Source organism: Camelus bactrianus, chromosome 10, assembly GCF_048773025.1.
Source record: "Camelus bactrianus isolate YW-2024 breed Bactrian camel chromosome 10, ASM4877302v1, whole genome shotgun sequence".
Taxonomy (NCBI): Eukaryota; Metazoa; Chordata; class Mammalia; order Artiodactyla; family Camelidae; genus Camelus; species Camelus bactrianus.
Genome location: NC_133548.1, coordinates 49,352,514 through 49,379,511, shown reverse-complemented (window position 1 = coordinate 49,379,511; position 26,998 = coordinate 49,352,514). Strand labels below are relative to the sequence as shown.

At 53.2% G+C, this 26,998-nt stretch overlaps 1 protein-coding gene across 9 annotated transcripts in view; it reads left to right on the top strand.

Annotated features, from left to right (window-relative positions):
• ARRB1 (arrestin beta 1) overlaps positions 1–26,787 on the top strand; it is a 71,250-nt gene extending 44,463 nt beyond the window's left edge. For 6 of the 9 annotated variants that reach the window (XM_074372641.1, XM_074372647.1, XM_074372650.1 and 3 more), the window contains exons 2-16: positions 2,572–2,602; positions 4,382–4,442; positions 7,454–7,498; positions 8,256–8,452; positions 9,795–9,854; positions 10,642–10,709; positions 12,960–13,095; positions 13,966–14,050; positions 14,500–14,572; positions 16,272–16,409; positions 17,522–17,605; positions 18,853–18,876; positions 21,075–21,145; positions 21,965–22,016; positions 23,377–26,787. In XM_074372641.1, the coding sequence (XP_074228742.1) occupies positions 2,572–2,602; positions 4,382–4,442; positions 7,454–7,498; positions 8,256–8,452; positions 9,795–9,854; positions 10,642–10,709; positions 12,960–13,095; positions 13,966–14,050; positions 14,500–14,572; positions 16,272–16,409; positions 17,522–17,605; positions 18,853–18,876; positions 21,075–21,145; positions 21,965–22,016; positions 23,377–23,488 (1,237 nt within the window). In that variant the 3' untranslated portion in view covers positions 23,489–26,787. The remainder of the gene's footprint in view (positions 1–2,571; positions 2,603–4,381; positions 4,443–7,453; positions 7,499–8,255; positions 8,453–9,794; positions 9,855–10,641; positions 10,710–12,959; positions 13,096–13,965; positions 14,051–14,499; positions 14,573–16,271; positions 16,410–17,521; positions 17,606–18,852; positions 18,877–21,074; positions 21,146–21,964; positions 22,017–23,376) is intronic. The other 3 variants (XM_074372643.1, XM_074372642.1, XM_074372644.1) reach the window with 3 other exon arrangements.
• The last annotated feature ends 211 nt before the right edge of the window (positions 26,788–26,998 follow it).

Here is a 26,998-nt window from a genome sequence, read left to right as displayed (position 1 = left end):
ACGATTTGGCTGTGGGACTCTCGCTCTGGAGACAGGCAGCCACAGTTTCCCTCTTTGAGCCTCAGTTTTATTGTCTCTGAAATGGGATTGTTGAAGGATCCACAACAATGTTCTGGGAAAAACACTTAGAGACATGATGAGGGCGTACATGCTTGGAGGGCATGGGCGGCTGCTGTTGTTTCTGAGGAAGCCATCAGTATCCAGCACCCTGAGGAGGTGGCCCCAGGCTGACTGGACATCCCCCTCCGCTGGGCTGGCCCTGCTTCCTGCCCCTCATTCTCCTCCTTGCCCCTTACTCACTCTTTCCTTTCTTCTTTCCCGCCCACCCTCCTGTCCTCATTTCCCCTCTTTTTTTGTTATTCTTCATGTTGCTAAAAACACCTGCTTCAGGAAAGCAGCAGGCTTGGATATAAAATACCCAGCCTCTGGAGGCCGACAGATGGAACTGGGTCTGATTTCTGACTTATCGGCCCCTTGCTTGCTGTGTGTTCCTGGGAAAATTACTACATCTCTCTTAGCCTTGAGTTCATTATCTATAAAATGAGCATTCTAATGCCCACTTCACAGTGCTGTTATGAGAAATAATTAATTGAGCACTCAACAAATTCCAGTTCCTTCTTTTTAAAAATGTTAGTTCCTCCTTGCTTCCTTCCCTCCCTCCCTATCACTCCTCCCTGCTGGCCCCGGCCTCCTCCTGTGGCCAGGGTGCCTTAGTCCTTCTCAGGGGTTACTGGAATGGCTTTTCCTGGCTCAGTTATGTGTGGCCCTGGGCATTTGTGGCCGCTCCCTTTTCTCAGACCTGGGGCTTCCGAGGGTCTGAATCACTGAGGCTTCTGGAAGCAGCTGGGGTACATGAGGCCTGTCACTTCTCTGGTCTCCTCTGCGGGTCCAGCCTTAGATTGGGAGCTGCTGGTTCAAACCGTGTGATCTGTACTTTTTCTCACCTTAGCAATTATTATACCCTCGCCGACTGTGGCATCTTCACACTCCAAACACTGATAAATATTTATGAGGAGAAAAGCCCAGAGTCCTAGGGGAGGTGGGGGAGGGACGGGCTAGTCCTTGTTGGCTAGCCAAGCTCAGATCCATCAGTAGTCCCTTGGGCCCCAAAAGGAAGGGGTGGGGGTGAACGGGGCAGGTGTGGAGGCAGCTCAAAGCCACCACCCCACTCCCTTTCTCGAAGGACCTGCTGTCACTGTGACACTGTGGGCCTCACCCAGCCTTGTCCTGGGTGCCTGCTGGGCCTCCTGCTCCTCCAGGATTTGGGCTGCCTGGATCCCTCTCAGTGCGTGGAGGCCTGCTCTGTTGCTCTGTGTCTGCTCCATCTCTCTCTGTTTGTGACTATTTCTCTCTCCCTCTCTTTATTTTTTCTTCTCTCATTCTATCTTTTATTTTCACACTTCCAGAACCAGCGTCCCTTTTCTTTCCTCTCCCTCCCTCCCCTCCCTCCTCCACTACCTTCTCCTGTTTCTGTGTCTCTGTTTCTACCTTTCACATTTCTCCTCTCCCTCCCAATGTTACTCTGAGCAATTCTGGGTCTAGATGATGGGGATAGGTGAGGGGCCTCAGGCTCCCAGACCCTCTCCCCCAGCTAGTGGGGAGGGCAGGAGGTGTTGCTGAGGGCCACAGCGGGCTCTGGAAGGCCGAGGGAGCACTTTGTGGGAGTCAGGAACCATGCCTCTTCCTGACTTCACACCCAGTGCTCTGCTGTGCAGCCATGGGCACATCCCCTCCCTTCCCTGGGCCTCAGTTTCTCGCTTGATTCCTTCCCTAATTCATTCATTCACCCTCTCAACTAATATTTATTGGAAGCTTGCTCCCTGCCATTCATTAACACAGATATATTAAACACCTACTAGGTGCACCATTCTAGGTGCTATAGATGCATCAGTGGACAAGAGAGACAAAGATCCCTGTCTTCACGGAGCTGACACTGGCAGAGTAGACAGGCATAAATGTAATCAGCGAGTCAGCTGTGTAGTAGGTTTGGAAGCCATGAGTGCTGTGGGAAAAGGGAAGGTCGAGTGAGAGGAGGACTGGGAATGCTCAGTGGACAGAGGGTGAAGCCCATCATATAAGTAAGGCTTAAGGCCAGGGGAGCAGCTCTGTGCGGGGAGAGCGTCCGGGTGTGTTGGTGGTGTGCTGGAGGAAAGGCAAGCAGGCTCGTGACTGGAGGCTGGGGAGAGGAGTGGGAGGTGAGGCCGGGAGGGAAAGGAGGCGGGCAGACACACACACAAGGCTGTGCCTCTGCCTGAGCTGGGAGGACTTTGAGCAAACGAGTGGCATGGTCTGACCCATCTTGGAAGACTCCCCCTGCCTGCTGGGTTAAGAATAGACCAAGGGGGTGTCAAGGGAGCCCAGGAGAGCTATCAAGGCAAGCATGGCAGCTGGGGTGGGGTGGGGATAGTGGGGGAGGTGGTGAGATCCGATCATGCCTGGCTCCCAATGCTTGGATGGTCCCTGCAAGTCACTCTGGGCCCCTTGTTCTCGGTTCTGCTGAGGGATGGCCTGCAGGAGCCTTCCCCTGAGCAGGATTTCCTAACCTGGCCTTCCCACTCTTTCTCTCCCTAGGGTGTTCAAGAAGGCGAGCCCCAATGGAAAGGTGAGTTGTAGCAGCCACACCCTGGCTCCTCCCTGTCCCCAAACTCTCGTCTTCTCTCCAGCATCTCTTCTGCTCATGCAGGACCCGAACACCCTGTCTGAGGGGCAGACACAGCTCTGTCCTTAGGAGCCCTTGGTCACAGCAGGAGGAGCCCTCTCAGCAAACCTTCTGTCCAAGGGGGTGTGCAGCACCCCTGGACTTTAGGGAGCCCCTGCCCTGCTGTGGGGAGACATGACCTATCACAGAGAGGCTGCACTGTGAGTGCAGTAATGAGAGCACGTGCCAAGGGCCTCACGGGAGCCAAGGCCTCTGGTGCGAGTGGCCCCTGGAGCCTCTCTACTCAGCCCTGTTATCCGGGGCAGCTCGCAGTGCCTGCCCCACTTTCTTACACAGCCCCAGGCTCCATCCTGCTTTCTTCTCAGTTTAGCAAACAGATATTACTGTCATCATTCCATGTCAGGTCCAGGCTGAGCTGGTGGGGATCGGGGGAGGGTGTACTGAGATAATAAGGCACAGCCCGTGCCCCTTACAGCCATATAAAGTGGCAAGTATGAGATAGAGGGATGCCCCGGGGCTGCAGACCCAGCCTGGGTGCTCAGGGATGGCTTCCTGGAGGAAGGATGCATTTCCAGGAAAGGCAGTGTGGAAAAGGATATTGGAGGCATGAACAGAAATCGCAGGGAGTCTGGATGCCAAGAGGGAGGCAGAGGGAACAGGAGCTGAGGTGGGGAGGTTGCAGGGCTGGGACTTGAGTCTTATGGCCAGGCTTAGGAGTCTGGACTCCTGGTTTGGACTGGCAGATAGCACCACGTGTGCGCCCATGTCTCCCTTCTGTGCCCACAGCAGACATCACCAGTCACCCTTTACCCTTTCCTTCTGAGCCAGTATTCCATCTTGGATTCCTTTTCAGCCCAGGGCTACAGGCAGCCCCTACCAATCGATCAGAGTTGGCATCTGAAATGAAACTCATTTGGCATCTCACCTCCAGGCACTGAGGAACCATTAGAGGGTTTTCAGACCAGACTACTATGGTTAAATTTGCATTTTAGGATGATTAGTCTGGCTAAGGAGGGGAGAATGGTTGAAGTGCAGGAGGCTCTAGGCAGCAGACCACTGAGGGGCTGGTATGCAGTCCAGGCAAGGGTGGCTGTGGGGATGGAGAGAGGGGGTGGATTGAGAAATCTGATGGCAGGAGACTCGTCAGGATTTAGGGACTGTGGAGGAGTAGGAAGCACCTAGAATGACACTTTGGATTCTAGCTCTGGGGTTCCTCCCCGAAGGCTGGCTACTGAGCGAGGCACTGGCTTACTGCCTCAGAAAACAAGTCCTCCTTCGAGTGGATCCCTGCAGACTGCACAGGGGCAGGAAGCAGAAAGGGCACAGAGCTCAGCATCCAGAGTTCTCGGTGCCTCTGGCCCTGCTCTGGATCCCCTTGTCCTCTCAGAGATGTGCCTGCACCCCCACTCAGCAGACTTCTTTGCTGCTGCCCCTCGACCCTCAGTGGTGCTTGTTGGCATGAAGACCCATCCAGGCCTCAGTGTCCTCATCTGCAAAATGGGAACTGTAACAACCTCTTCATGGGTTTTGGGATGAACGGGTGCTTTTAAAATTGTACAAGGGTTTGTTATTCTTAGTATCAGGCCTGGGGCTTGGGTCCAAGTCCAGTTGAGATTTCAATGAGGGTTAGGGATGGGTCCAGGGATCTCTGCGGCAGCTCCCAGGGTTTCTTCCAGGGCGGGGCCCACAGCTGCTAATGTGCCCTGTGCCTCTCCTCCCCAGCTCACTGTCTATCTGGGAAAGCGGGACTTTGTGGACCACATCGACCTCGTGGACCCCGTGGGTGAGTCCCTGGAGGCCAGGGAGGGAGGCAATGGGGGAGGCAGAGCTGGCCTGGCCCCTTCCAGAGAAGGGCATGTTGAGGCTGCCCAGAAATAGCCTTCAGGTCTCCAGAGGGACCTGGTCCAAGAATAGGGTGTGCGTGGCTTTTTGCTTCAGTCAGCAAACACTTACAAGCAGCTGCTTTCCTGTTCAGTTAAGGAGCATGCGAGAGGCAATTATGGTAAGAAGCAGGGAAGATGTCCTGGTAAGGAGGATGAGGATGATGCTGACAGTAGCCACCACTTATCATAAGGCTTAATATGCTCCCAACACTGGGGTAGCTACTGTTGTTATATCACTGCTTTACAGAGGAGAACAAGGCACAGAGAGGTTAAGTGACTTCCCCAGATCACATAGCTAGTAGATCAAGGAGCCTGGATTCAAACCCAAGCAGTCTGGCTCCACCGAACCTTTGTTCTGCTGCCTCCTGATTGAGAAGGATGGGAGGTGGAAGGAAAACCTAGGGGCTTGTGAAATGGAGGCTGTCCTCACTCTCATGGGGGTCTTACCAGAGGCTGGGCTGTGGCTAAAGGCCACAAGGACTTTTCCTAGTTCAGGGTTTCTCAGCCTCGGCACTCTTAACATTTTGGATTGGATAATTCCTTGCTGGCAGAGACCATCCTGTGCGTTGAAGGATACTCAGCAGCATCCCTAGCCTCTACCCGTTAGACACTGGGAGTCCCCCTATCCCAGTGTGACAATCGAAAGTGGTTTTCAACATTGCTAAATGTCCCTTTGGGGGCAAAATCGCCCTCGGTTAGGATTCTAAGAACCATAGCTCTCGTTAGAAGAGCCTTGATCTCATTGCCTCGTCCCACAGCTGTCTGAGGCCCAGGATTACCCCTATTTTACAAATGTGGACAGTGAAGCCCAGAGAGGTTAAATGACTAAAGAAGGACACGAACAAACTCGAATGAGGCCAAAGAAGGTGGCAGGTTGGGAGGATGGGTCCTGGAAGCTGCTACGTCGAGGTGAAGAAATTGGGATGTGTTGCTCGGGGAAAAGTTCACAGAGAGAACGTGGTCTCGGGGCTGTGCTGGGGCCAAGTGGGCAGGAGTGATGTGTGGTTCCAGAGCCCAGGCTGGGCAGAGAAAGCGGAGTGGCAGGTTTCAGCTCTCTGGGAGGAAGGCCTTTGCAATGTTGGGGCAGGAGACCTGGAGGTTCCCCGGGGTCCCCGAGCAGGCTGTGGGCTGCAGAGTCCAGTTCTATTCCAGTCCCCTCCCTTCCTGACCTGGAGTAACAGGACCCCACTTTTCCTTCCTTGCCCTATCTGGTGTCCTTTGAAGCTCACTGCCCCCTCTGCTGTTTCCATCTCCTCCCTGAACTTGGAGGCAGTGAGCAAGCATCCCTGTGTTCGCCTGTGACCTGCTTCAAGGCAAAGTTTCCTACAGGCTGTCGGAGGCCAGGGATGTCCACACCTATTGGCCTTTAAGCACAGCAGCGGGGGCATGGGGCCTGGGGGTAGGGGCAGAAGCCGGGGAATCTGGCTACCCCAACATACACCGGCATCTGAGAACTGCTTGACAAGTGTTCACAGACCACCTACTTCAGGCCAGGCCCTGTGCTGGGCCCTGCAGACCCCAGAGAGTGCTGGGGCATTGTCAAGAGTTGTTCAAATGACACACAGTGAGAAAACCTTTTTCCTTCACAATGTTGAGGTGATTATGTCTTCCTGAAGCTTAACTTTCCCCCTGGTTCCGCTTCAAACTCAGGGGCAAGTCTGAGCCCCCTGGCCTTGCAGACAGGACATTTAAGGTCAGGGTCAGCCCTCCTTGCTCCACTGGCCTTCAGGATCTGATCTCCCAAGCCTTAGAGCCATGCTCTTCCATCTGGCCCGTCCCTTAGTCATCTAAATAACAGCCCTTACTTGCTCTTAAGACCTGACCCCAGTTTCCCTCCCCCTGGGAGCCTTCCCTGACACCCCTGGTTCAGGGAGTGCCCTTTCTGAGATGCCCCCTCCACTGAGTTTCCACTCAGCCCCTGGTGCCCAGGCACAGAGGAAACCCCACAGTAAAAGGAGGGAAGATGCCTGGCACGCTCTGCGCACAGGGTGGGCATTACCCTGACCAGCTGGCCCTCGGACCTGCCCAGCACTGGGATGGGACTGGGCAGGTACACTTCTTAATGTGGCCTCTGAGGTTCCCTGAGCAGTTGGTTGTAGGGGGCAGTGTGGGGTGGGGCAGCGGTGGGTTAGATTGGTGATGTCAGGCAAGGGGTGACCCCTGAGCCAGTGTTCCTGGCCTCCTGGGGTCCTGGGCAGAGAGAATATCTTGTCTCCAGCTGGACTCTGCACTCCCAAGGCCAGGCTTTGGGACATTCTCCATGGTGTCACATGTGCCAGGCACCATCTAACACTGTATATATATTAATTCATTTAGTCCTCACAGGGGCCCTGTGAGGTAGGTACTACAGGATCAGAAGCCCTGATCCCTAAATCCAAAAGTTCTGAAGGCTTCAAATTGTTCATAAGTTTGACACAGAATTCAATTAGTGGCAAACCTGACCTGAGCTGATGGGAGGCTAGTTATGCCTTAGCTTCTTGGTGAAAATATTCACATGACCCTGAAGAGGTATTAATGGGTTTGCCAAGAGGTGTGGCCCCAGAGCCTGCTGAGGGCGTTAGAGAGTATATGGAAGATGGACCATTTGACCTTTCTGCAAGGCAACACTTCTGAATTCCAAAGTATACCTGATATTGGGGTTTTGGACCCATCTTACTATTCTTATTAACAGATGAAGAAACAAAAGTTAAATAATTTCCCCAAAGTCAAAATCTTGGTCTGTAAGGCCAGTCTGGGTGCGTGGGTGGAGGAGGGCATGGCAGTACCATCCCCTGGGTGCTGGCCTCTCGTTTTCTCTCATGATGCTTTTGGACAGACAGATGGTTGGGTTTGAATTTAACTTGGTGTTTGGGGCTCAGAAGTTTTAGAGGTCAAGTCGGGGTGGTCTGCTCACTCTCTGTTCTTCCTCCAGATGGTGTGGTCCTGGTGGATCCTGAGTATCTCAAGGAGAGGAGAGGTGAGGCTGTGGCCCCCTCCCCCAGCCTGTCAAGGGGCCTCCTCCTCACCTATAACCTCCAGCCCCGGGCCTCCCTGACTCCCAGGCAGAACACTGGCGATAAAGGGAACAAGCCTGTCCCTGTCCCTCCTCATTGGTTCTTCCCTTGACAGCTCCAGCCAATGTCAGATCAGGTGCCATAGCCTCCTCCAGCCTGAGGCGGCCCTGCCCACACCCACTTGGGGAGAACATTTTCATGCTCTGAGCACTTTTACATAAATCTATCATCACTGTTGCGAGGCTGGGGATGCGAACAGGACAGTAGTTAGGGTCTCATTGTACAGAAGAGAAGATTGATTCCTGGGGAGGTTAAGGGATTGTCCAAGGTCAGCAGGAAGATAGCAGGTGGGGGTTGAGCTGGGACAAGACTCCATGCCTTCCGGACACCGCCCAGCACTTGGTTCCACCCCTCTACTCTTTCCTACTGTGCTCCTTCCCAGCCCCTACCAACGCTGTCAACCCTGTCAACCCTGTCCATACGTTCCCTGGGCCGCAGTAGGGGTGGAGAAGGACAGAACTGATCCAGCAGTCAGCACCACCTACTCCCAGGGGCCAAGCACTCAACACCTGCCTCCCAAGGGCAGCGCAGCCCTCCCCGCAGGAGCTCTGGGACAGACCAGTGCCTCCGCTGGAGCCAGCCCCAGGGCTGCGGCTAGCACTCTGGGAGGCATGCTTGCTGCCCTCCCAGGCCCCTCCTCAGTGCCCCCTGCTCCCACAGTATATGTGACACTGACCTGCGCCTTCCGCTATGGCCGGGAGGACCTGGATGTCTTGGGCCTGACCTTTCGCAAGGACCTGTTTGTGGCCAACGTGCAGTCCTTCCCACCGGCCCCCGAGGACAAGAAGCCCCTGACGCGGCTGCAGGAGCGCCTCATCAAGAAGCTGGGCGAGCATGCCTACCCCTTCACCTTTGAGGTCAGGGACTGCCAGCCCCTGGGGCCCCAGTCCAGAAGCACCATCTCTGGGAAGCCCTCTGCGGGGCACATGGGGGCAGCTGGGACAGCAGCTCCATGCCAACCAGTTTGCCCGTGTACGCTGGGACCAGGGCACTGGCACTTACATCGCCTGCTAACTGTCTCTGGCCACTGCCAGCGGCGTCACCCTTACTTCTGGGCTACTCCTCAGACCCTCCTGAGTCCATGTCATTGGTGGGAGAAAGGGAGGTCGGGGTGGGGGCTGCAGAGACAGAAGGAGCCCTTTCTGGCCCCTGGATCACTTTACAAGGCTGTCTCCTCCCTCAGACCATTTGCCCACTAGCCCGGCTTCAACCCAGCTCACAAACGAGGATGGCAAGTTGTGGATTTCCCTTCTCTGCCACCTTTCCCCTCCAAGACTCCAAGATTCTGGATTTTCAAATTTCCTGTTTCTCAGACTCTGATTCTGTGATTCAGTGAAATCCCCTGGCTCTCTGTGAGGGTTAGAGGAGGAGCCATCCTCTCCTTTGTAGATTTCCTGTGGTTGCTGTTACAAACCACCACAAACCTGGCAGTAATTAGACCTGCCAATTAAAACACAGACGTGTTACCTTACAGTTCTGGAGTCCAGAAGTCAAAAGCAGGTCCCACTGGGCTAAAATCGAGTGTCAGCAGGGCTGCATTCTTTCTGGAGGCTCTAGGAGGGAATCTGTTTCCTTGCCTCTTCCTTCTTCTAGAGGAAAGGTACTCACATGTTTGGGCCCTAGCCTGTCCCTCCTCCATCTTCAAACCAGCAATGGCAGGTCCAGTCTTTCTCGAATCCCATCACTCTGATGCTGACTATTATGCTTCTTGCTTTCACTGTTAAGGACCCTGTGATTACATCAGGTCTACCTGGATAATCCAGTCGCATCTCCCTATCTTGGGATCCTTAACTCAATCACACCTATAAAGTCCCTTTTGCCATTTATGGTAATGGTCGCAGGTTTTGGAGATTAGGATGTGGACCTCTTTGGGGGGCCGTTATTCTGCCTACCACAGTGGACATCATGGAAAGACCTTTTCCAACTCTTGTTCTGTAGGGACTGTACTGGGCTAAAACCTTAGATAACTAAAAACACTGAAATCCTTGGCTTTAGTGAAGGGGCCTCTGGTCTAACGTACATGGCTTGGCATGGTCTGATGGGGAGCCATGGTCTGTCCTCTGAATCCCCGAGTCTAATGGAAGGGACATGGCTTGTCCTTAGGGGTCCCTGGTCTAATGAATGTGTGTAGGGGTGGCAGGGATGGGAGACACGGGAGGTCAGTGGTGAATGTGACAGGTCTGTCTATCCTCTTAACAGATCCCTCCCAACCTCCCATGCTCTGTGACATTGCAGCCGGGGCCTGAAGACACAGGGAAGGTGGGTCACCCCCCGAAGGAGCATCTCCCTGGGTCGATGACCCTGTGTCCCCAGGGCCCTGGCTTTCTCTCTGGGGAGTGCTGGGGCCCTTCCTGTAGAAGTCGCCTTGCATCTAGGCCAGGCTGATCCTGGCTCAGATAAGCAGTCTCTTTTCAGAAGGGGTGGCAGGTATGGTGTCATTCTCACGCTCTCAGTTATGTGCCCAGGGGCTCTCCTGAGTCATTCTCACTGGCTTCGGTGTTGGCTGCAGAATGTTCTCTGGACTACCGCCTGGTCTCGCAGCCTTGTCTGGAGGTGCAGTTATCACTGTTTCACAGGTGGGGAAACTGAGGCTCAGACGTGACACCATGAGTGTTCCAAGCCTCAGATCTCTGAGCCCATTTCTTCATCTGTGAAATGAAGGTGATAGGATGTGCCTGGTCATGGGGTCAGGAGCAGGGAGTGAGATGCTGAAGGGTGCAGCCAGTGTAGTCTGCGCTCCCAGAACAGGGTTGTTGAGGTGCCTATTGTTATTTCTGGGCGGCTGCCTTGATGAGGACAGCCACCCAGACAGGCAGGGGTCTGGAGAGGAGCCCGGTCAGGGAGCAGCTCTGTGGGAAGGTCAAGTAGGGGAGGCAACCCCACACCAGGCAGAGTGCAGGGGCCCGAGTCAGAGAGTGAGCTGGGTCAGGCTGGGGAGGGTACTTGGTGTTCCCATCCAGAGGCCCTGTTAAATAAGAGGGTGGGCTGGCGGTGCTCGCGGGAGCCTGGCCTCTGAGGCCATGTGGTCAATGACCCTTCCCTACAGGCCTGTGGGGTGGACTACGAAGTCAAAGCCTTCTGCGCGGAGAACCTGGAGGAGAAGATCCACAAGCGGTAAGAAGGCGCAGCCCTCTGCCCCCCCCCCCACCGCCCTCCCCCCTCCCCCCCTGGGAATTGGCTGCCTGCTGGCAGAGGGAGGGAGACAGGACGGGCTGAGTCCGGAGAAGACAGAAGTAACAATGCCTGGAAGTGTGCGGGGAGGGGCCCCGCATTCCAGCCTTGGGAGCTCTGTGAAGGGCACTCTGGAAGCCTGGCAGGTCATGAGGGTTTCCTGGGAGAGGTGGCTCAATGGTTCTGACTCGGGCCTCAGCATTTTTTCCTTTGCACCACTATACCTGCTTCCTTTATCTCCCTGCCTCTAATCTCTTCCTCTCCAGACAGAGTGTCCTTTTATTTTGTTTTGGAAAAAAAAAAAAAACAAACCCACGAAATTCATATTATTTTAAACAGTGAACAAGATGTTTCCCGGCCAGCCTGGACCCCCATTGCCCAACCAGTTCTCCCGGGAGGCCAGCAGCAGGAGGTTGGGGAGGCAGGGGTGGTGGGGTGGTGGGGTGGTGGTGGTCAGTGGAGGCTTCTAAGCAAGGGAGGGAAGTGGAGAAAGTGAACTACCCAGGGCAGGAGGTCAGCCATGTCTCAGAGAGGGAAAGCATTCTCCCGGAGAGACACAGCCCTGGGCAGACAGAGACCCCAGGCTAACAGCCAGAAATAACTGGCCCTGACTTCTAGGGTGAGCTGCCCAGCCCCGCTCTCATACCTGCCCTTCCTGGGGTCAGGCTCTGCCCTGCCTCCTGGCGAGGCTGGCCTCAGCCCCCAATTCTGATGTACCCTGCCTCCTGAGCTGCTTCCTGAGGGCGCTGCAACCTCTTAGGGAGTGGGCTGAGTTTGCCACCTGGTGGTCACAGGATGCATTGCAGGCATCTCTAACTCCAGAGGGGGCAGTTTACGTGTGTAGGGAGATTGGACCCTTCTCCCTTGCTTCTTTGTCCCCCTTTTCTTCTTAAGACTTGCAACAAGGAGAAAGGAAGGGGGTTGTAGGTTGTGGCAGGGATCCAAACTAGAGCAAGGAAGAGGAAGCAACGTTGAGAGCCAGCACTCTCAACTGACCACCAATGGGATATTTTAAGTCCACGCCAGAGTCACTAACAATGATACAGCAATTATCACTTATCAAGAGCTTATTAGGCACCAGACACAGTTCAAAGTGGTAGACATGTCTGAACTAATTTAATCCTCACAGCAACCCTAAGAAGTGGGTTTGGCTTTTGTCACCATTGCACAGATGAAGAAACAGAGGCACAGAGGTTAATTTACTCAAGGTCATACAATTAGTAAGGGGAGAGCCAGGACTTTAACCCTGACTATCCAGTTCCAGGGAGTGGAGGTGGCTTATCTGGGACATGAGGATGCTGGAATACCTAGCACACCCCGGAGACTGCTTGACTGAGTCCCCATCCCCTCATCAAATCTTCATGTCCCTGTTTTCCTCCATGAGCCCATCACCTTCCTTGAGCCCCATCTCATCTCTGAGCTTCCACCCTCTCACCGAGTCTTTGTCCTCTTTACTGGCCTGCATGCCCCTGACGGAATCAGTACCCCCTCACTGAACTCTGTCACCTTTCCAAGCCCCTGTTTCTTCATGGGTCCCTTGTCCCCTGTGCACATTCTTATTTAATAGATATTTAGCAGGTATCTATTATATGACAGAAGGCACTGTCATAGGTGCTGAGAATACAACAGTGAACAATTTGGACAAAAGCTTCTGTCCTTAAGGAGCTCACACTATTTGGTGACCTAAGGGATGCAGGAAGTGAAACACGGTCCCTTTTTTAGCATCCTGCTGGTTACCAAGACGCAAATCCACCTAAATTGTGACCATGGGATGGTTTGGCCTCTGATGTTGTGGGAGTTCAGACCAGGAGAAGATCAGAGTGGGCGGATCCAGGAAGGTTTCCTGTAAGAACAGTTGTTTCACTGGGCCTTGAGGAAGGAAGCAAATGAAGGCAGAAGCCTAAAGAGCGTGTTATAGGCTGAGACCCAGTGTAGGCTGAGCTCCAGGAAGAGAACTAGATAGACCATTAAGGATGACAGTGAGAAAGTGGGGGAGGCTGGGGACAGAATGGGGGAGGCTGGAATGGGACCAGATGGTGACAAGACCTATGCCAATGTCTGCAGTTTGGACTGGATTCTAAAGCCATGGTAGCCATAGCAGTCTCTTGAGTAAAAGAAGGATGTGAGGGTCACAAGGGAAGGGGATGGAGGCAGGTGACTCTGATCGTCTTGTGCTTTGCCCATCTCTATTAGGAATTCTGTGCGCCTGGTCATCCGGAAGGTTCAGTATGCCCCAGAGAGGCCTGGCCCCCAGCCCACAGCCGAAACCACCAGGCAGTTCCTTATGTCAGATAAGCCCTTGCATCTGGAGGCCTCCCTGGATAAGGAGGTAGGAGGCTTGGGGGTGGGGGTGGGGGTGGGAGCTAATCTCCCAGGGCTGGAGCCTCAGATCCCAGCTCTCTCATGGCCTCTGGGACTCCTCAAGTAGGAGCTTCTGCCCCCAGTCCAAGGACCACAGGGCTCCGGGGAGCTGAGACCTCCCTTGGGGGATTTGGAGAAGCCTCCTGGGGACTAAAGGGGTGGCAGAGGGGGGCATGAGCCTGAATGTTGCAATTGACTTCAGAGGTCATTGTACCTCCCAAAGGGTCCTGGCCGAATCCCTGCATCACTGTCCCCCCTTGAAGTGTGGGCACCCTCTCTCCCTCTCTTGGGGCAGGGGCAGCTGAAGGCAAGTGCTAGGGGAAAGATGCAAGTTGAGGGTCTTCAATGAAGATTCAGAACTGGTTCCCTCAGTGAGGGGGTCAGCCCCTCCTCACCTTCCTCCTGCTTCTTTCAGACCCACCTTAGTCTAAATTCCAGGCCGTCAGAGCCGTCAGGGACTTGATATATTACCTACTCCAACCCTTCCATTGTATGAACGGGGAAACTGAGGCTTAGATAACCTGTCCAAGGTCACACCGCTCACATTCTCATTATCGTTATCATTACTGTTACCATTACTTCTGGTGACCCACCCAGGACTGGAACTCAGAAATACCACCTTCTAACTCAGTTATCTTTCAAGATCCCTCAAAGGAACTAAGTCTAATATGCCTGGTGGCGTAGCATCAGTAGGAAGTGGCTGATGAACTTGGGGTCAGTGTCAGAGTGGCCAAGGCCTAGGGAATCCCAGAGATGTGTGTGGGACCTCTTCTCCCTCCTTCTCATCTAGAGCTTTGGAATCCTCCCATCCACCCCTCTCCCTTCTTATGCCTCCCAGATCTACTACCACGGAGAACCCATCAGCGTCAACGTCCATGTCACTAACAACACCAACAAGACAGTGAAGAAGATCAAGATCTCGGGTACCCGGGCAGAGGGCCAGCCCAGGGGCGACCCAGGAGTCTCCTTCCAGGGGTTGGGGTAGCTGAAGGCTCTCCCTTCATTAACAGCCTTGTAAATAACTGTTGGTCCTCAGGGAAGCCCAAGGCCTACTCTAAGCCAAAGGGTAAGGCTTTTGAGACTGATAACACAGGCTGGTTATTGGCCAGGTAATGAGTTTACTGTTGAGGCCCCTTCTTCTTTTAGGTTCCCTGGGTTCTGGGTAGATTTCCCTGAGGAGGAGACTTTTGGTTGTGGAAGGGAATGGGCATGTCTGGGCTGTCCTTTGGGTGGAGGACGGATCCATCTCCTGCAGAAGCCCCCAGTGGACTCCAGCTATTGCCTGGTGCTGAACTTCCCTGACTCAGGGAGCCTGGGATGCCTGGGATTTGTACCCCGGCTCACCCCACCTCATTTCCCTCTTCCTCCCCAGTGCGCCAGTATGCAGACATCTGCCTTTTCAACACAGCCCAGTACAAGTGCCCCGTGGCCATGGAAGAGGCTGAGTAAGTGGGCAAAAGCCCAGCTTTGGACGTGTGGGATTGGATGGGGGAAAGAGAAGCCCTGGGTCCAGTTACAGGATCAGATGGCTCTTCTCCACCTGGCAGAGGGCTGGGCCTCAGACTTTGTTGCACTCAGAGTAGCTGACCCTGAACAGCCTTTTAGAGACCATCTACTTGGTTTAGCTACAAGGAAGTGCATGTGACAGTCAGGGAAAAGACCCATTAAAACTAGAATAAGAAAATAAGAGCTAATGAATCTAAGGGGACTGGGGTTATGGTGAGAAAAGAATAATTACACTGTACCAGAAACCTAGACTGAAGGGAGAGACTTTGCTCTGAGCTTCCTGGCAGCTAAAGCAAAGAGAGTAAGGCACTAGGTACACATAAAAGAATAATTCAAGTCATTGGATAAAAGGGGTTTGTGCGGGAGGGTAGAAAATAATTACATTAAACAACAGAAAAATCTAGTTTAAGGAGGGCTACTGTGGTTGAGCCCAGGGAACTTTGTCCCAAGCTTGTTAGCTAAGGCAAGAGGAGAGATCCTAAGTGAAGTATCTTTTCTTAAGTAAAGGAAGTAGATGGGCCCATTAGAAGACGCATTTGTTTTTTCTCCTGGCCCTGCAAATAATTTTGGGGGGCAACTGCATTTCATGTAAATTTTCATGTGTATGTTTATTTACATGCAATAGCAATCGGTATTTTTGCAACCTAAAAATATTTTTTGAATGTTACTGTTTGGTCTTTGAGATTGTTTTTAATGTCATATAGGTGAACATGTGATGATTGGGTTAAACATTTCCCTGCTGTTAGGTACTATATCCACTCTTGATTTTTAGAAAATCAAAGCCACAAGGCATAGTGTTCTGGCAAGAGGTGGGGGTAAAGTGAAGTGACTCTAGGCCAAAATAACATGTAATCCGTAAAGAATGGAAAATGCCCAATCTGCATGGCCCCGGCACCTAACCTACCAGCCTGGATGGCTGGGGAGTCGATCCCATTCCGAGTCTTGCTTAGTCCTCACAAAGCGCTCCAAGTCAGGGTTGCTGCCGCCCCAGTATGTAGAGAAGGAAATGGGGCCAGAGAGATGTGACTTGCTCAGCCTCACAGAGCTGGTCAGTGGCAGAGCTGGGCTCTTCCAATTCCAAGGCCTGCTGCATCCCAGCTCTCTCATTGTTGAAAAGGGGTGGGGGATAGAGCAAAAGCAGGTAAAAGCTCAGCAATCCAAACACCTTACACACGGTGGATAGAGATGAGGTAAAACAAGTAAAGTCTTCATTGTAGAACCCAGAGGTTGGGTATATGGGTGTTCACTGCACAACTCTTTCAGTTTTCCTGTAGGTTTGAAATTTTTTCATGATGTGGTAGAAAAAAATATAGTCCATGCTCTCTCCACTAAGAAGTTATCCTAGTCACACAGCAAGTGCCAAGCAGTACACTGAATTTTTAAAAACTTGCGGCTGCATGTGAGCCATGAATGAAGCTGTTGGATCATTCCAGAGTCACTGCTGTTTGTGTGTGGAGGAGAGATGTGCCCCTTTTGGTGGCAGTGGTCTCCCTACCAGAGCTGGGCCTGGCCCAAGTGGCCCTGCCATGGGGGAGGGAGGCTTGGAGCAGGGCCGCGCTCCGTGTCCTGGCTGGGCTGGGGGTGAGGCTGGGATTGGCTCTGGGGAGGCATCTCCATACTTGCCTCCTTTCTTCCCAGTGACACAGTGGCGCCCAGCTCCACATTCTGCAAGGTCTACACGCTGACCCCCTTCCTGGCCAACAACCGAGAGAAGCGAGGCCTCGCCCTGGACGGGAAGCTCAAGCATGAGGACACAAACCTGGCCTCCAGCACCCTGTGAGGACCCACCCTCCCTAGTCCCAGGCTCCTGGATGTCCCCCCTCCCCCAGATAGGTTCATAGCCACTTTGGTCCCACAAGTGCCAGCACGGGCTCTGGCTACACCCTTCCCAAGCCTTGTCCAGGACCCATCCTCAGGAGATTGAACTGCTAGAGAAGCTGTCCCCGACTCCCACCATTATCCAGGGCTGCCCCAGAGAACAGGGTGGACCATCAGCCCAGGCTCTCTTAGTCAGTGCTGGGCTCTGCTGGTTTGCCTAGGGGAGGGCAACCTGAGAGGCTTCCTGTAAGAGGCAGCAGCTCCTGACCTATTGTCTTCAGTTGGATGGGGTGTGTCCTTGAGGCAGAGCAAGGCTAGAAGGAAGGGAGTGGCTTCTGGAAGGGTCCTAGCAGGAGAGGATGAATCAGGATGGGCTTGGGGAGTCTGGAGAGATGAGGGCAGTGAGCTGGGCTAAACCACATGGGGGTGCCCCTGGAAGGCAGGGATCCCAGGGCCATATGGTCACTCCTGCTCCAAGGTCATCACAGGCTCTCTGAGGCCACCCTGCTCTAGTGGAGACCTGGGAGTGTAGGGACCCGCTCTGCCCTTCCTGGGAGTTTGACTTGCCTCTGCAGCACCCCTGCCCACCACTCCAGCCCAAATGCTCTCTTATCAACCCCTGCATATGCTACCCACTCCCCTCCAAGCAGTTGCTCGCAAGTCCTACCTGCCTTCAAGACCTAGTTGAAACACCACCTTCTTCAGGTCTGTTACCCCCGCCCCTGCCAACTGCCCTCACCTCTCAGAACTGCCAGTCTGGTTTAGCAGCAAGAGAAGGGGAATCTACCTGAAAGCAGGAAGAGCCGCCCCTCACCGCACTGCTGGGACTCAGGCCTCAGGAGGGAAGTGGGGGTTCCCAGGGTCACACAGCCAGACTTGGAACCCAGGGCTCTGAGCTCCTGTTCCCCCAGGGCAGACCTCGCCTTCCTCACACACTGGGCTCCACCTGCAGTGGTGGCTGAGTGGCCAGGAGAGGGACTGATAGCCGATGGCCCCTCTGCACCCTACTCCTGCAGTGTCTTGCCTGCCCAGCAAGCCCCATGACCTGGCTTTCCTATGTCACCTTGCAGGTTGAGGGAAGGAGCCAACCGGGAGATCCTGGGCATCATTGTTTCCTACAAAGTGAAGGTGAAGCTGGTGGTGTCTCGGGGCGGGTGAGTGCTCCAGCCCAGCCCCAGACCTCTAGGTGCAGCAAGGAGTGTCCCTGCCCTATTTTGCCTGTTGCTGGACCTCTTAGTGGCATCCTGTTCCTCCTTTTCCTCCTGCAATGCTCCTCTTCCTCTTCCTCCACCCCTTTCCCTCTCCTGCTTTGGAGGCCTTCAGCCCCTCTCTTGCCCCTCCCTCTTTCTCTCCCCACCCCTCTCCTTCTCTTCCTCCTCTTCCTCCTCTTTCTCCTCCTCTTTTTCCCTATCCCCAGTCTGGTCATGTGGGAAGTGATGGGAAGCTTCCCCAGAGTCTGTGCTTTGGGGTCTCCAAGGGGTTCTGTGCTCCCCATCACATCTCAGCCCACAGTACCCACCCCAACTCATGCCCAGGCTGATCTGCTGGGGAAATGGCTCAAGGAGCTCCAAATCCCAAAGTTGGATCAGGGATACTCTGACTCTCCCATTTTGCAAATGGGGAAACAGAGGCTCAAACAATTCCCCCAACATTTCCTGAAATCTCCTCCCCTAATTGCAAGTCATGGGCTGGGTGCTGGGGACATGGTTGTGGACCAAACATATTCCCTGACCTGGAGCATAGTCTGGTGGAAGCTCAGAAAGAACTCCCACTTTTCCCCATATATTGGCCTATGTGTTGTTATAAACTTAGAATTAGGATTTCTAATTTGTCAGAGGGAATTTTTTTTTTAGTTTGTAAATTTCTATGACAAGATTGGGAAGCTAATAACATTAGGTATCAAATCCCCTTTATTATTAGAATAATGCCTCGTGCAGGTGGCAGTGTGTCATACTCACCACGTATTATATGACATCTCAGAGTCGCATATCCCAAATCCTGTGTCCTATGACTCTTGCAGGACCCACAGTCTGCCTCAGGCTCCTTCCTGGGGAATCCTAAAGTGCTTCCTTCTGCCATTGTATAGTCCCAGCTTCCCCAGGGCAGGCGGCACAGGGCTTAGCTTTTATGTCTTCTTTACAGATGACCATCCTGGGGCCCAGTGTGGCCTCGCAGGGGGTTTGACTGAGCTGCACTTGGGTCTCAGTTCCCTAGTCAGGGCTCAGGCCATTTCTGTATATCCCTGAATGGGTAGTTACAACTGTACAGGGGTGGGTGGAGTGTGTCCCAGGGTCTTCTCTACCCCAGAGGGGAACAGAGGTAGTGAATGAACGTGCTTTCTGTTTTCTTCCTCTCTGAACTCTCTCCTGACCACTTCTCCCGCCTCCTCTGACCTACCCAGCCTGTTGGGAGATCTTGCATCCAGGTAAAGTCCCTCCCTTCAACCCCAACAACCCACTTTCTGAAGGGCCCAGACCATTGGCCTGACTATCCAGAACTGCGGGCAGCAGGTTGGAAGGACTCTAAGCAGTCACTTTTGATTGCCAGGCTCAGGCATGTATGGAGTCTAGAACCCTCTCCAGAGGAACTGGGGAGATGCAGTTTGTCCTTTAAAACCTCACTCTGCTCTTCCATCCCATCCAAGTGAGCTGGCTTTGGATGGGATGCAGACAGCAGAGCTGGCTTCACTGATCTGGGAGTGCCCCCCCCCCCAAATCAGTCTGTTTTACAGGATGTTTTGGAGAAATGCGGGCTTTGTGGCTTTCAAACTTCTACACTAATGAGAACTAACTGCTGGCTGGGTGTTGCTAAGAAGTCCTGAAGAGATTCGCTTTTGTAGACAAGAATTCCTTGGAGCCAGCTGGATCCATATATATTCCAAAAATCTATGTGCCCCAAACCCATTGGTTTTGCTTCCTGTCACAAGATGCCAGCCAACATTACTCATCCCAAGAAATCTTAGTCCGTTTGGAGAGATGAAATTAATTCAATTCGGTTTGATTCAATATAATTCAGTAAAGAGTTCCTGAACCCAGACTTGAGCTCAGCCTTGTGCTGGGACCAAGGTCTCAGAGAGGAATCAGACACACACCCCTGCCCTTGATTGCTCATAGCCTGGTGGAAGGTTAAGGTCCAGATTGTTCCATCTGTATCCTGGATGGCTTTAGTAAAGATTGGCAATCTCAATCTTCCATTCTGACAGCTCATTCTTACAAGTGAATCTGGAGAAGCAATCCCCTTTTGGAAGCCAAAAAACAAAACAAAACAAAAACAAAAACAAAAACCCACAGCCAAATTGTTTCAATACCCTTATGAAACGCCCATGTTCCTGTTGAGGGGAGGTAATGATTCTGGCAGGCACGAGTGTCAGTTTTACCAAGCCTGCTACCTACATCATCTCCTGGAAGTGGTTCTAGAGAGTAGGCATAGTTATCCCTGCTTTCTGGATGAGCTCAGTGAGACTTGAAGATGGAAAGTGCCCTTCAGTGAGTGGTGGGGCTGGTGGAACTGCCCTTTCTGGTTGCACTGCCTGTTTCCCATGTCCCGTCCTCCTTCAGCTGGGCTCTGGACAGCAAGGTCAGTAAGATGAGGCAGTGCCTGCAGGCACTCAACAGTTGGCAGGGCCTTGTAGGGTGACATCACCCTGAGCAGAGCGAAGAGCCAAGGATGAGTGGAATCACCTTCTCAATTCTGATCTGTTACCACACAGTGGTCAAGGGTGTGAATTATGGAGTCAGAATCCTCAATATGTTACTTCCCTTTAATAGCTGTGTGGCCTTGGACAAGATCATTTTCTCCTTGGTCTCAATTTCCCAATCTGTACTTTGGGTATAATAATAGCGTTGTTGTGAAGATTTAGTGAGCTACTCTAGAATACTCCTTGGCAGAGCGTCAGCACCATGTTAAGTGTCTGCTCTTGTTATTATTCTGTCAATCAGGGATAAGAGGAGAGAAGGCCTGCTCAGAAGCACTAACCAGTAGCAGCATCTCTCCCAACCTTCCACCCCCACACGGCTTCAAGGCTCTGTACACAATGTAGACAGTGCTGAGACCTGGGTCCCATCCAGCTTGAATTTGATTAAACTGACCTCAGCAGTGCATCATCCAGATTGCGGGGGGCTAGGGCCACCCAAGCACTTTTGCAGGAGCCTGCTGGAGATGTTGGGAGATAGGACAGAATGAGGGTGGGAGGAGTTCCAGCCTGGAAGTTGGGAAGAGCAGTGTCAGGGAAAGCTGGGTTGACTGTGGCCATTTGAGGCTAGCAGAGTCCCAGGGCACCTCTAGAGCCACCCAGTGACCAAGATGCACACTGCCCTGGGCGATCCTTTTCCCACTTCTATGACCTCTCCAGGTTTGTGGGAATCTAGGGATCCTTCTCAGGAAAAGGGAAGCTTCCATGTCTTTTTGGATCCAGGAGAAAAGTTCTCCCAGTTCAACTCCTAGAGAGACTGATGCTCAGAGAGTGATGGAACTGGGCCTTGAGGCCAGATTTCTTCCTGCCCCTTGCCCCAGAGCTACCTCCTCTAACCGTGAAATCCTTCCTAGTCCTCAAACTGAGAAGACATTGAGTCTTACAGCCTGGGATTGGGTTTGAGGCTCACTGGGACTGGGTCTCTGTTTCAGTGATGTGGCCGTGGAACTGCCCTTCACCCTAATGCACCCCAAGCCCAAAGAGGAACCCCCACATCGAGAAGGTGAGTAAGGTCTGTGGGTCACTGGGATGGGGTTTCCAGACAGCTGACCCCCTTGTCCACCAGCTGCCATCACCCCACCTCCCTCTGGGTTGGCCTTCAGCCCAGGGTCAGCCCTCTTCCCCAGCTCACAGGATGCTTTTTGAGGCCCACACTCCTCTTTGCATCTGATTCCCTAGGAGACAGAGAGGTCTGGCTCTGTTTTCCATGGACTGGGGGTGGTATTGGGAGGGGTACTGACCATGCTTGGAGCCCTGGCTTGCATCCAGGTGTAGCAGAGGGGCTGCATGGATAAGATGGTCCCTGGACACACCATCCCCTTAATTTTTCCAGGTGATACCAGATTGGTCGTCTTTCATTAAACCTAAGACTGTTTCAGTCAAAAGAGACATTATAGTATGTAGCACAAAGGAAGAAAAATGTTCCAATTAAACTATGAAATACCATTGATCATAAAACATACCCCAAGTTCGGAGATGTGACAATGTGATTAAATGGCTGTGTTAGAGTTAGTGGCTGTCATGCATGCAACAAATGAATCTAAGTCGTGTTGGAGAAATGCCAAAAGGAGCAGGGTCCAGAGATTTTTCTGTTACCCTGGGGATGCTGTGGGCCTCCTCAGCACTCCCTGGACCCTCCTTCCTGCATTTAAAATGATTTGGAGTATTTCTGAGACAAGGGACCAGCCCATCCTTTCTCCACTCCCCTTCTTCCTTTTCCCTCCCCATCTTAGCTTAGTTGTCCTGGGGTGGGGACCCGTGCCCACTTGCTCCCAAGCCTCCTCACCACTAACCCATAGGCGCTCACTTGCCCTGTGTTCAGTTACAGAGAACGAGGCGCCGGTAGATACCAATCTCATAGAACTTGACACCAAGTAAGCCAAACCTTGAGCAGATGTCTGGGGGGCAGATCTTGGGTGGTGGGCAGGGCTACCAGGTTATTTGCATTTATGCTTATTAACCCCTGAAGAGCAGCTGGTCTAACTCTGTTTGCTGAGAGCTGCCTCTGCTCACCTCTTCAGCAACCTGCTTGCCTGCATGTGACTTGAAGGACCCTCGGTGCCTGTTCCTCTTCCTCCTGCCTTGGTGGGGTCTGTCTTCCTCCCTCGTCCCTGCACGTCCGTCAGTCCGTCAGTCTGTTCGTCCATCCACAGCACCGGCTCGGCTGTCACAGGGCTGGTTTGTGGCCCTGGGCTGGGGCTATCCTGCCTTGCCCGTGCCCAGCCAGTGGAATCAGGCTGTGGGGTGGGGAAGACTCTGGGGAATCTTGTTGCTTCTGACTCCTGAGGACCAATGTGGATTTCCAATGCATCACTGGACAGTGGCCAGAGCAGGAGGACCTGGGTGGACATCACAAAGCATCTCCAGGGCCAAGCAGCTTTCTTACTCCAGTTCCAAATCTGCCCTTCCTTTGTCCACCAGGAGATATTTGGGATAGGGGGTCTTAAGTCAGCTACGAGGACACCCCATGCAGCTGACTGAATTCTGTGGGGCTGGGGCCTTGGGTGGGCCTATGTGGACGTGTTTTATGGTAGAAGAGAAGTCACTGTTCTTAGAAGCAGCTCTTTGCCCTGAAGTCCCACTCAGGCACCCTCTTTACCCACCCACCTTTTCTCTGCCCTGCTATTTAGATTTGCCCCTCACCCCAATCTCCCCCCGACTCTGTCCCCTCTCCCCCTGAAGCAGACCCTGACTTATCCGAGTTCCCTCACCATAGAATGTGAGCTGACACTTCCCTGCAGAAAGGGCCTTCGTGGTTTTCTCTTTCAAGCCAAGCCCACTCTTCCTGTGCAGAAAACAGGAATGTTTCCTGAGGGCAGTTCTTTGGGTGGGTGAGTGGGTTTTCTTGGGCTTGTTCTTGGGAGATTCAGAATATGCTGTGAAACTACTGGTGGCCTGGTCTCTCACAGTGAGAATAAGGTCCTCCTCTGGCCCTAGCCCAGCCACACCACCCACCCCTCATTTAATATGTCTCCCAACCCCAGCTCCTCAAGAACTGGGTCATTTTCCATGAACGGCAAACTCATGCCTCCCTCTGGTATTGCCACAACTGGCCAGTCCCACTGCCACAGATGGCTATCCAGATGTGCCAGCTTAACAAGCCTTTCTGCCTGAGGCCAGCCCCAGAGTCCAGCCTCTGAGCCCCACCTGGCTGGGCTGGCCCTCTGACCCCTCTGGTTAAGCCTCCTCTCCCTGCCCTGCACACACACCCATTTTCCTTGTCTTTCCCACCAGCGATGACGACATTGTGTTTGAGGACTTTGCCCGCCAGAGACTGAAGGGTGTGAAGGACGACAAGGAGGAAGAGGAGGATGGTACCGGCTCTCCACAGCTCAACGACAGATAGACTGGGGCTGGCTCTCCCTCTGGGCGGCTCCAGGTCCACTCTCACGCACTAGGATGCTTGTTTGTCTACTTCCTGTCCTGGTTCCCCCTCCCCTTTGTTCTTCCAGTTTCTTCCAGGGGGCCCAGTGGTCTTCCAGGTCATGGTGGTGAACCTCTGGCCTCAGGATTGGCCCACATCACCATGCCAGCAGGGCCACATGCACCACCTTCACCCCCTCACTGCAGTCACCTCTCCATCCCCCTCTCTTTTCCTGTTGACCCCCAGGAAAGCCACCACGGCTCTGAGTTTGACTTTGGATGGGGAGTAGAAACAGGAGAATGGGGCACGAGGGCTTGGATGGGTGGGGATGGGGGCTCAAGACACATGAGAGGATGTCTACTGTCGCAGATGATTAACACAGTTCTGGCAGCTAAAACGTGACTGCATTGAAGGCCACCCTCCTCTGGCTGGGAGGGGCAGACCTGTGGATAGATTCTCCATGTAGTTGTTTTTGCAGTTTGAACCCACCAAACACCTCTCCCCTTCCTCCCCTGTCTCCACCCCATGTTCCTCTGTGACTGACAGTGACATTGGTGAAGGTTTGTAGACCCCAGGTGTGGAGAAAAGCAATTGGACTTTCTTACCAGCAGTTACCTAGTCTAAGGCAAATTGTGTGAATTAGCCCAAGTTCTACTTCAGTATCATCAGGATGTGATAGCCCAGCTGTCTTTCATCTTATGTGTGTGTCCTGTCCACAGACATGCAGAGAGAGAGAGAAGGGACAGTTCTTTAGAAAGCACCAAGCTCCTGAAGAGGTTGCCTGGGAGATGGGGGCCGGGTGGGAAGATGAGAGTCTGCCCACTCCCTTCCTTTGTAGACTTATGAGGGATCAGGAATCCTGCAGGAGCAAGAGTGGAGGGCCAGAGGGGCTGGGGCCACCGGTGTCCTCCTGCCCTTGCGGTTCTCCAGGGCTAGGCTGGGCTGGCCCTGCAGGCTAGGAGAGAGCACCTGAGGCCACTGTGCCCACTGGCAAAGGGAATCCTTCCCCAGAAGGTGGCAGGTCCATCGACATGTCCTCACCTAAAAGGAAGGGGGACTCCTTTGTGTCCCTGGGGAGTTGATGACCCACCCCCCCCCCAAGTAGTTACCAGTGTCATGGGTATCCAGTACCCACTGGCTGGTGTTGGTGTGATGGGGATGTGGGGCATTTCCAAGGCAATGGAGCAGGCAGATGATGAGGCAGGAAGTGTTAAAAGGTATCTGTTCTTGTCTGGCCTTTGATGCCCACTTACTGTGTGATCTTGGGCAAGTTTCTTTTCCTCTCTGGGTCTCAGTTCTTTAGCAAGAAAGCCAAGGGGTTTGACTAGATGATCACAAAGGACTCTCCCAGCTCTGCCTCCAAGAATTTGTGAACATTAAAGCTTCTGTTCTGGTGGGCAGAGCCAGAGCCACTGACTCCGGTCTGTCTGCCACCGTCGAGGATTCACTGGGCCCCAGGAAGTGCCTTGGAGAGCTGTTAGCACCACCACCTGTACAGCTTCAGCCCTGAGAAGGGTCCTTCTTGGGTCCCTGTGGGTGTTGCCTGATGTCAAGCCAGCACGCACCACCTGGCCCCAGGGCTCCAGCACCACCGAAGGCCAGAGCTTGTAGCCGAGGCTTGGGGGAGGGGCTGTGCTAGGACCTTCACACTCGCTTTGGATGTCCTGAAGTTGGCCTTATACCCAAGCAAATATATTGATTAGCAGGGCAAAGGGATCTCTTGTTCCCTTCTATCCTTGTCCCATATTTGTGAAAAGGGAGACAACAAAATTTTAATATACAGGCTGGATTTCAGTACTTTACAGTCCAGCCTCTCCTGAGGTGGACTTTATAACCACTTTCCACCGTGAAATTACCCAGTTCACACGCCTGGCCCTGCACCCTAGCCCTTCCCTTTTGGATCTCATGAAGACGCAACCCTCGGGACCCCTACCCCAGGTCAGAACCAAGTCAGCTCGGGGCAGACAAACTTCTCTGGCCAGTTCGGCGGTCCCAGCTGCGTACAGCCCCCTTCCAGAGCTTGCTGGGCAGTTTGCACCTCATTTAGGCAGCTGTAGAGTTGATGAAGTTTTGGAACAACGCATGGTAAGCATATGCTCTCCAGGGTCGTCTTCTGGAACCTTTAGGGCTGGTACATGACCATTTAGGATTTGGAGTGATCACTCACCTACAAAATGACCTCTTCTAACCTGGTCACACAAAAGCTTTGTCAGGCTGGTTTCTTGACCTCTTTCCACTTGAATATCACACTCACCCTTTTGGGTTTATCCTAGTGCTGAACTGAAGTTTCTCCAGCTGTAAGAAGCATCGCGGACCCATTTAATCTTTTATTTACTCTTTGGACCCAGAACTACAGAAGGGCAGTAGTCAAGATCATTTGAATTTGGCTTAACCATCCTTGCCTGACAACTTCTCCACTCTGTGCTGAGCACTGGAGACAGAGTTGGGTTGGTCCCAGCACCTGTCCTTGGAAAGCTTATGATCAAGGGAAAGTTACAGGGGGAAGTAACGGGGAAGGCATTGCATTCAGGGCTCCATGGTTGCTGCTAGTCTGTATAGTGCCTTGATCTGAATTAGAAATGGTGCCCCTTCCATGTGGATTGAACCCATGTTGAAATGCACAGCTTCTTGAGTGGTCATTGGCTGGAGTTTAGCCCCACTTGCCCCTGGGCTGGGCACCCTCCTGCACATCCATGTGCTGTAGCCCAGTGGGACACTAAAGCTTCTTCCTGAGAGAAAGGCCCAGATCATGTTTCCAAGCTTCTGGTTAGCTCCAGATCCTGCTGCCCAGAGCCACCCATGCACAACTGAGTCCTTCTCTGCAGGGCCTCTCTCCATCTGGAGTCAGCCTGTGCAGGTGAGCCCGTGGAGTGAAATTGGGAGTCAGGGAGCCAAACTGGTCCCCTGGCACCAGCCCACAGTACTGGCTTTCTCTGTCCACACATCTGGGGCTTGGGCTGGCCATGCAGCTCCACACTGGGACTTTCCAGTAGGCCAGGTGGGTGACATGTAGATAGTAGTCTGGGCAGGAGGGAAGAGCATGGCCCGGGGTGAAAGTATGCAGGCAGAAGGCCAGCGGGACTTCCTAAGCCTTCCAACCATGAGAAGAGTTCAGTCCCTGTGGAGAGAAGGACTGAGTTCTTTGGCTGGACTCCACAGACCTCCTCAGCCTCAGAGCCTGGACCAGTGAGAGTGGGCTTGCTTGGGGTGTTGATTCAGTTGGGGGAGTTGCTGACAAGCTGGTTCCCACATGGTGCAGTAAAAAGCACGCTGGCCTGGAAGTCCACAATGCTTCTCTGTTCCGGTTGTCACTACCTAGCTGAGTAGCCTTGAGCGACTCATTCAACCTCTTGATCTTGGTTTCCCTAACTGGAAAATGGGACAGTAATCCCTTCCCTGCCTGACTCAAGGAATCTGTGAGGCCCAAAGGAGATGAAAGTCAGTGGAGATGAAAATCAGTGGCGACGAAAGTCAGCTCTGTAAGTTTCCTGC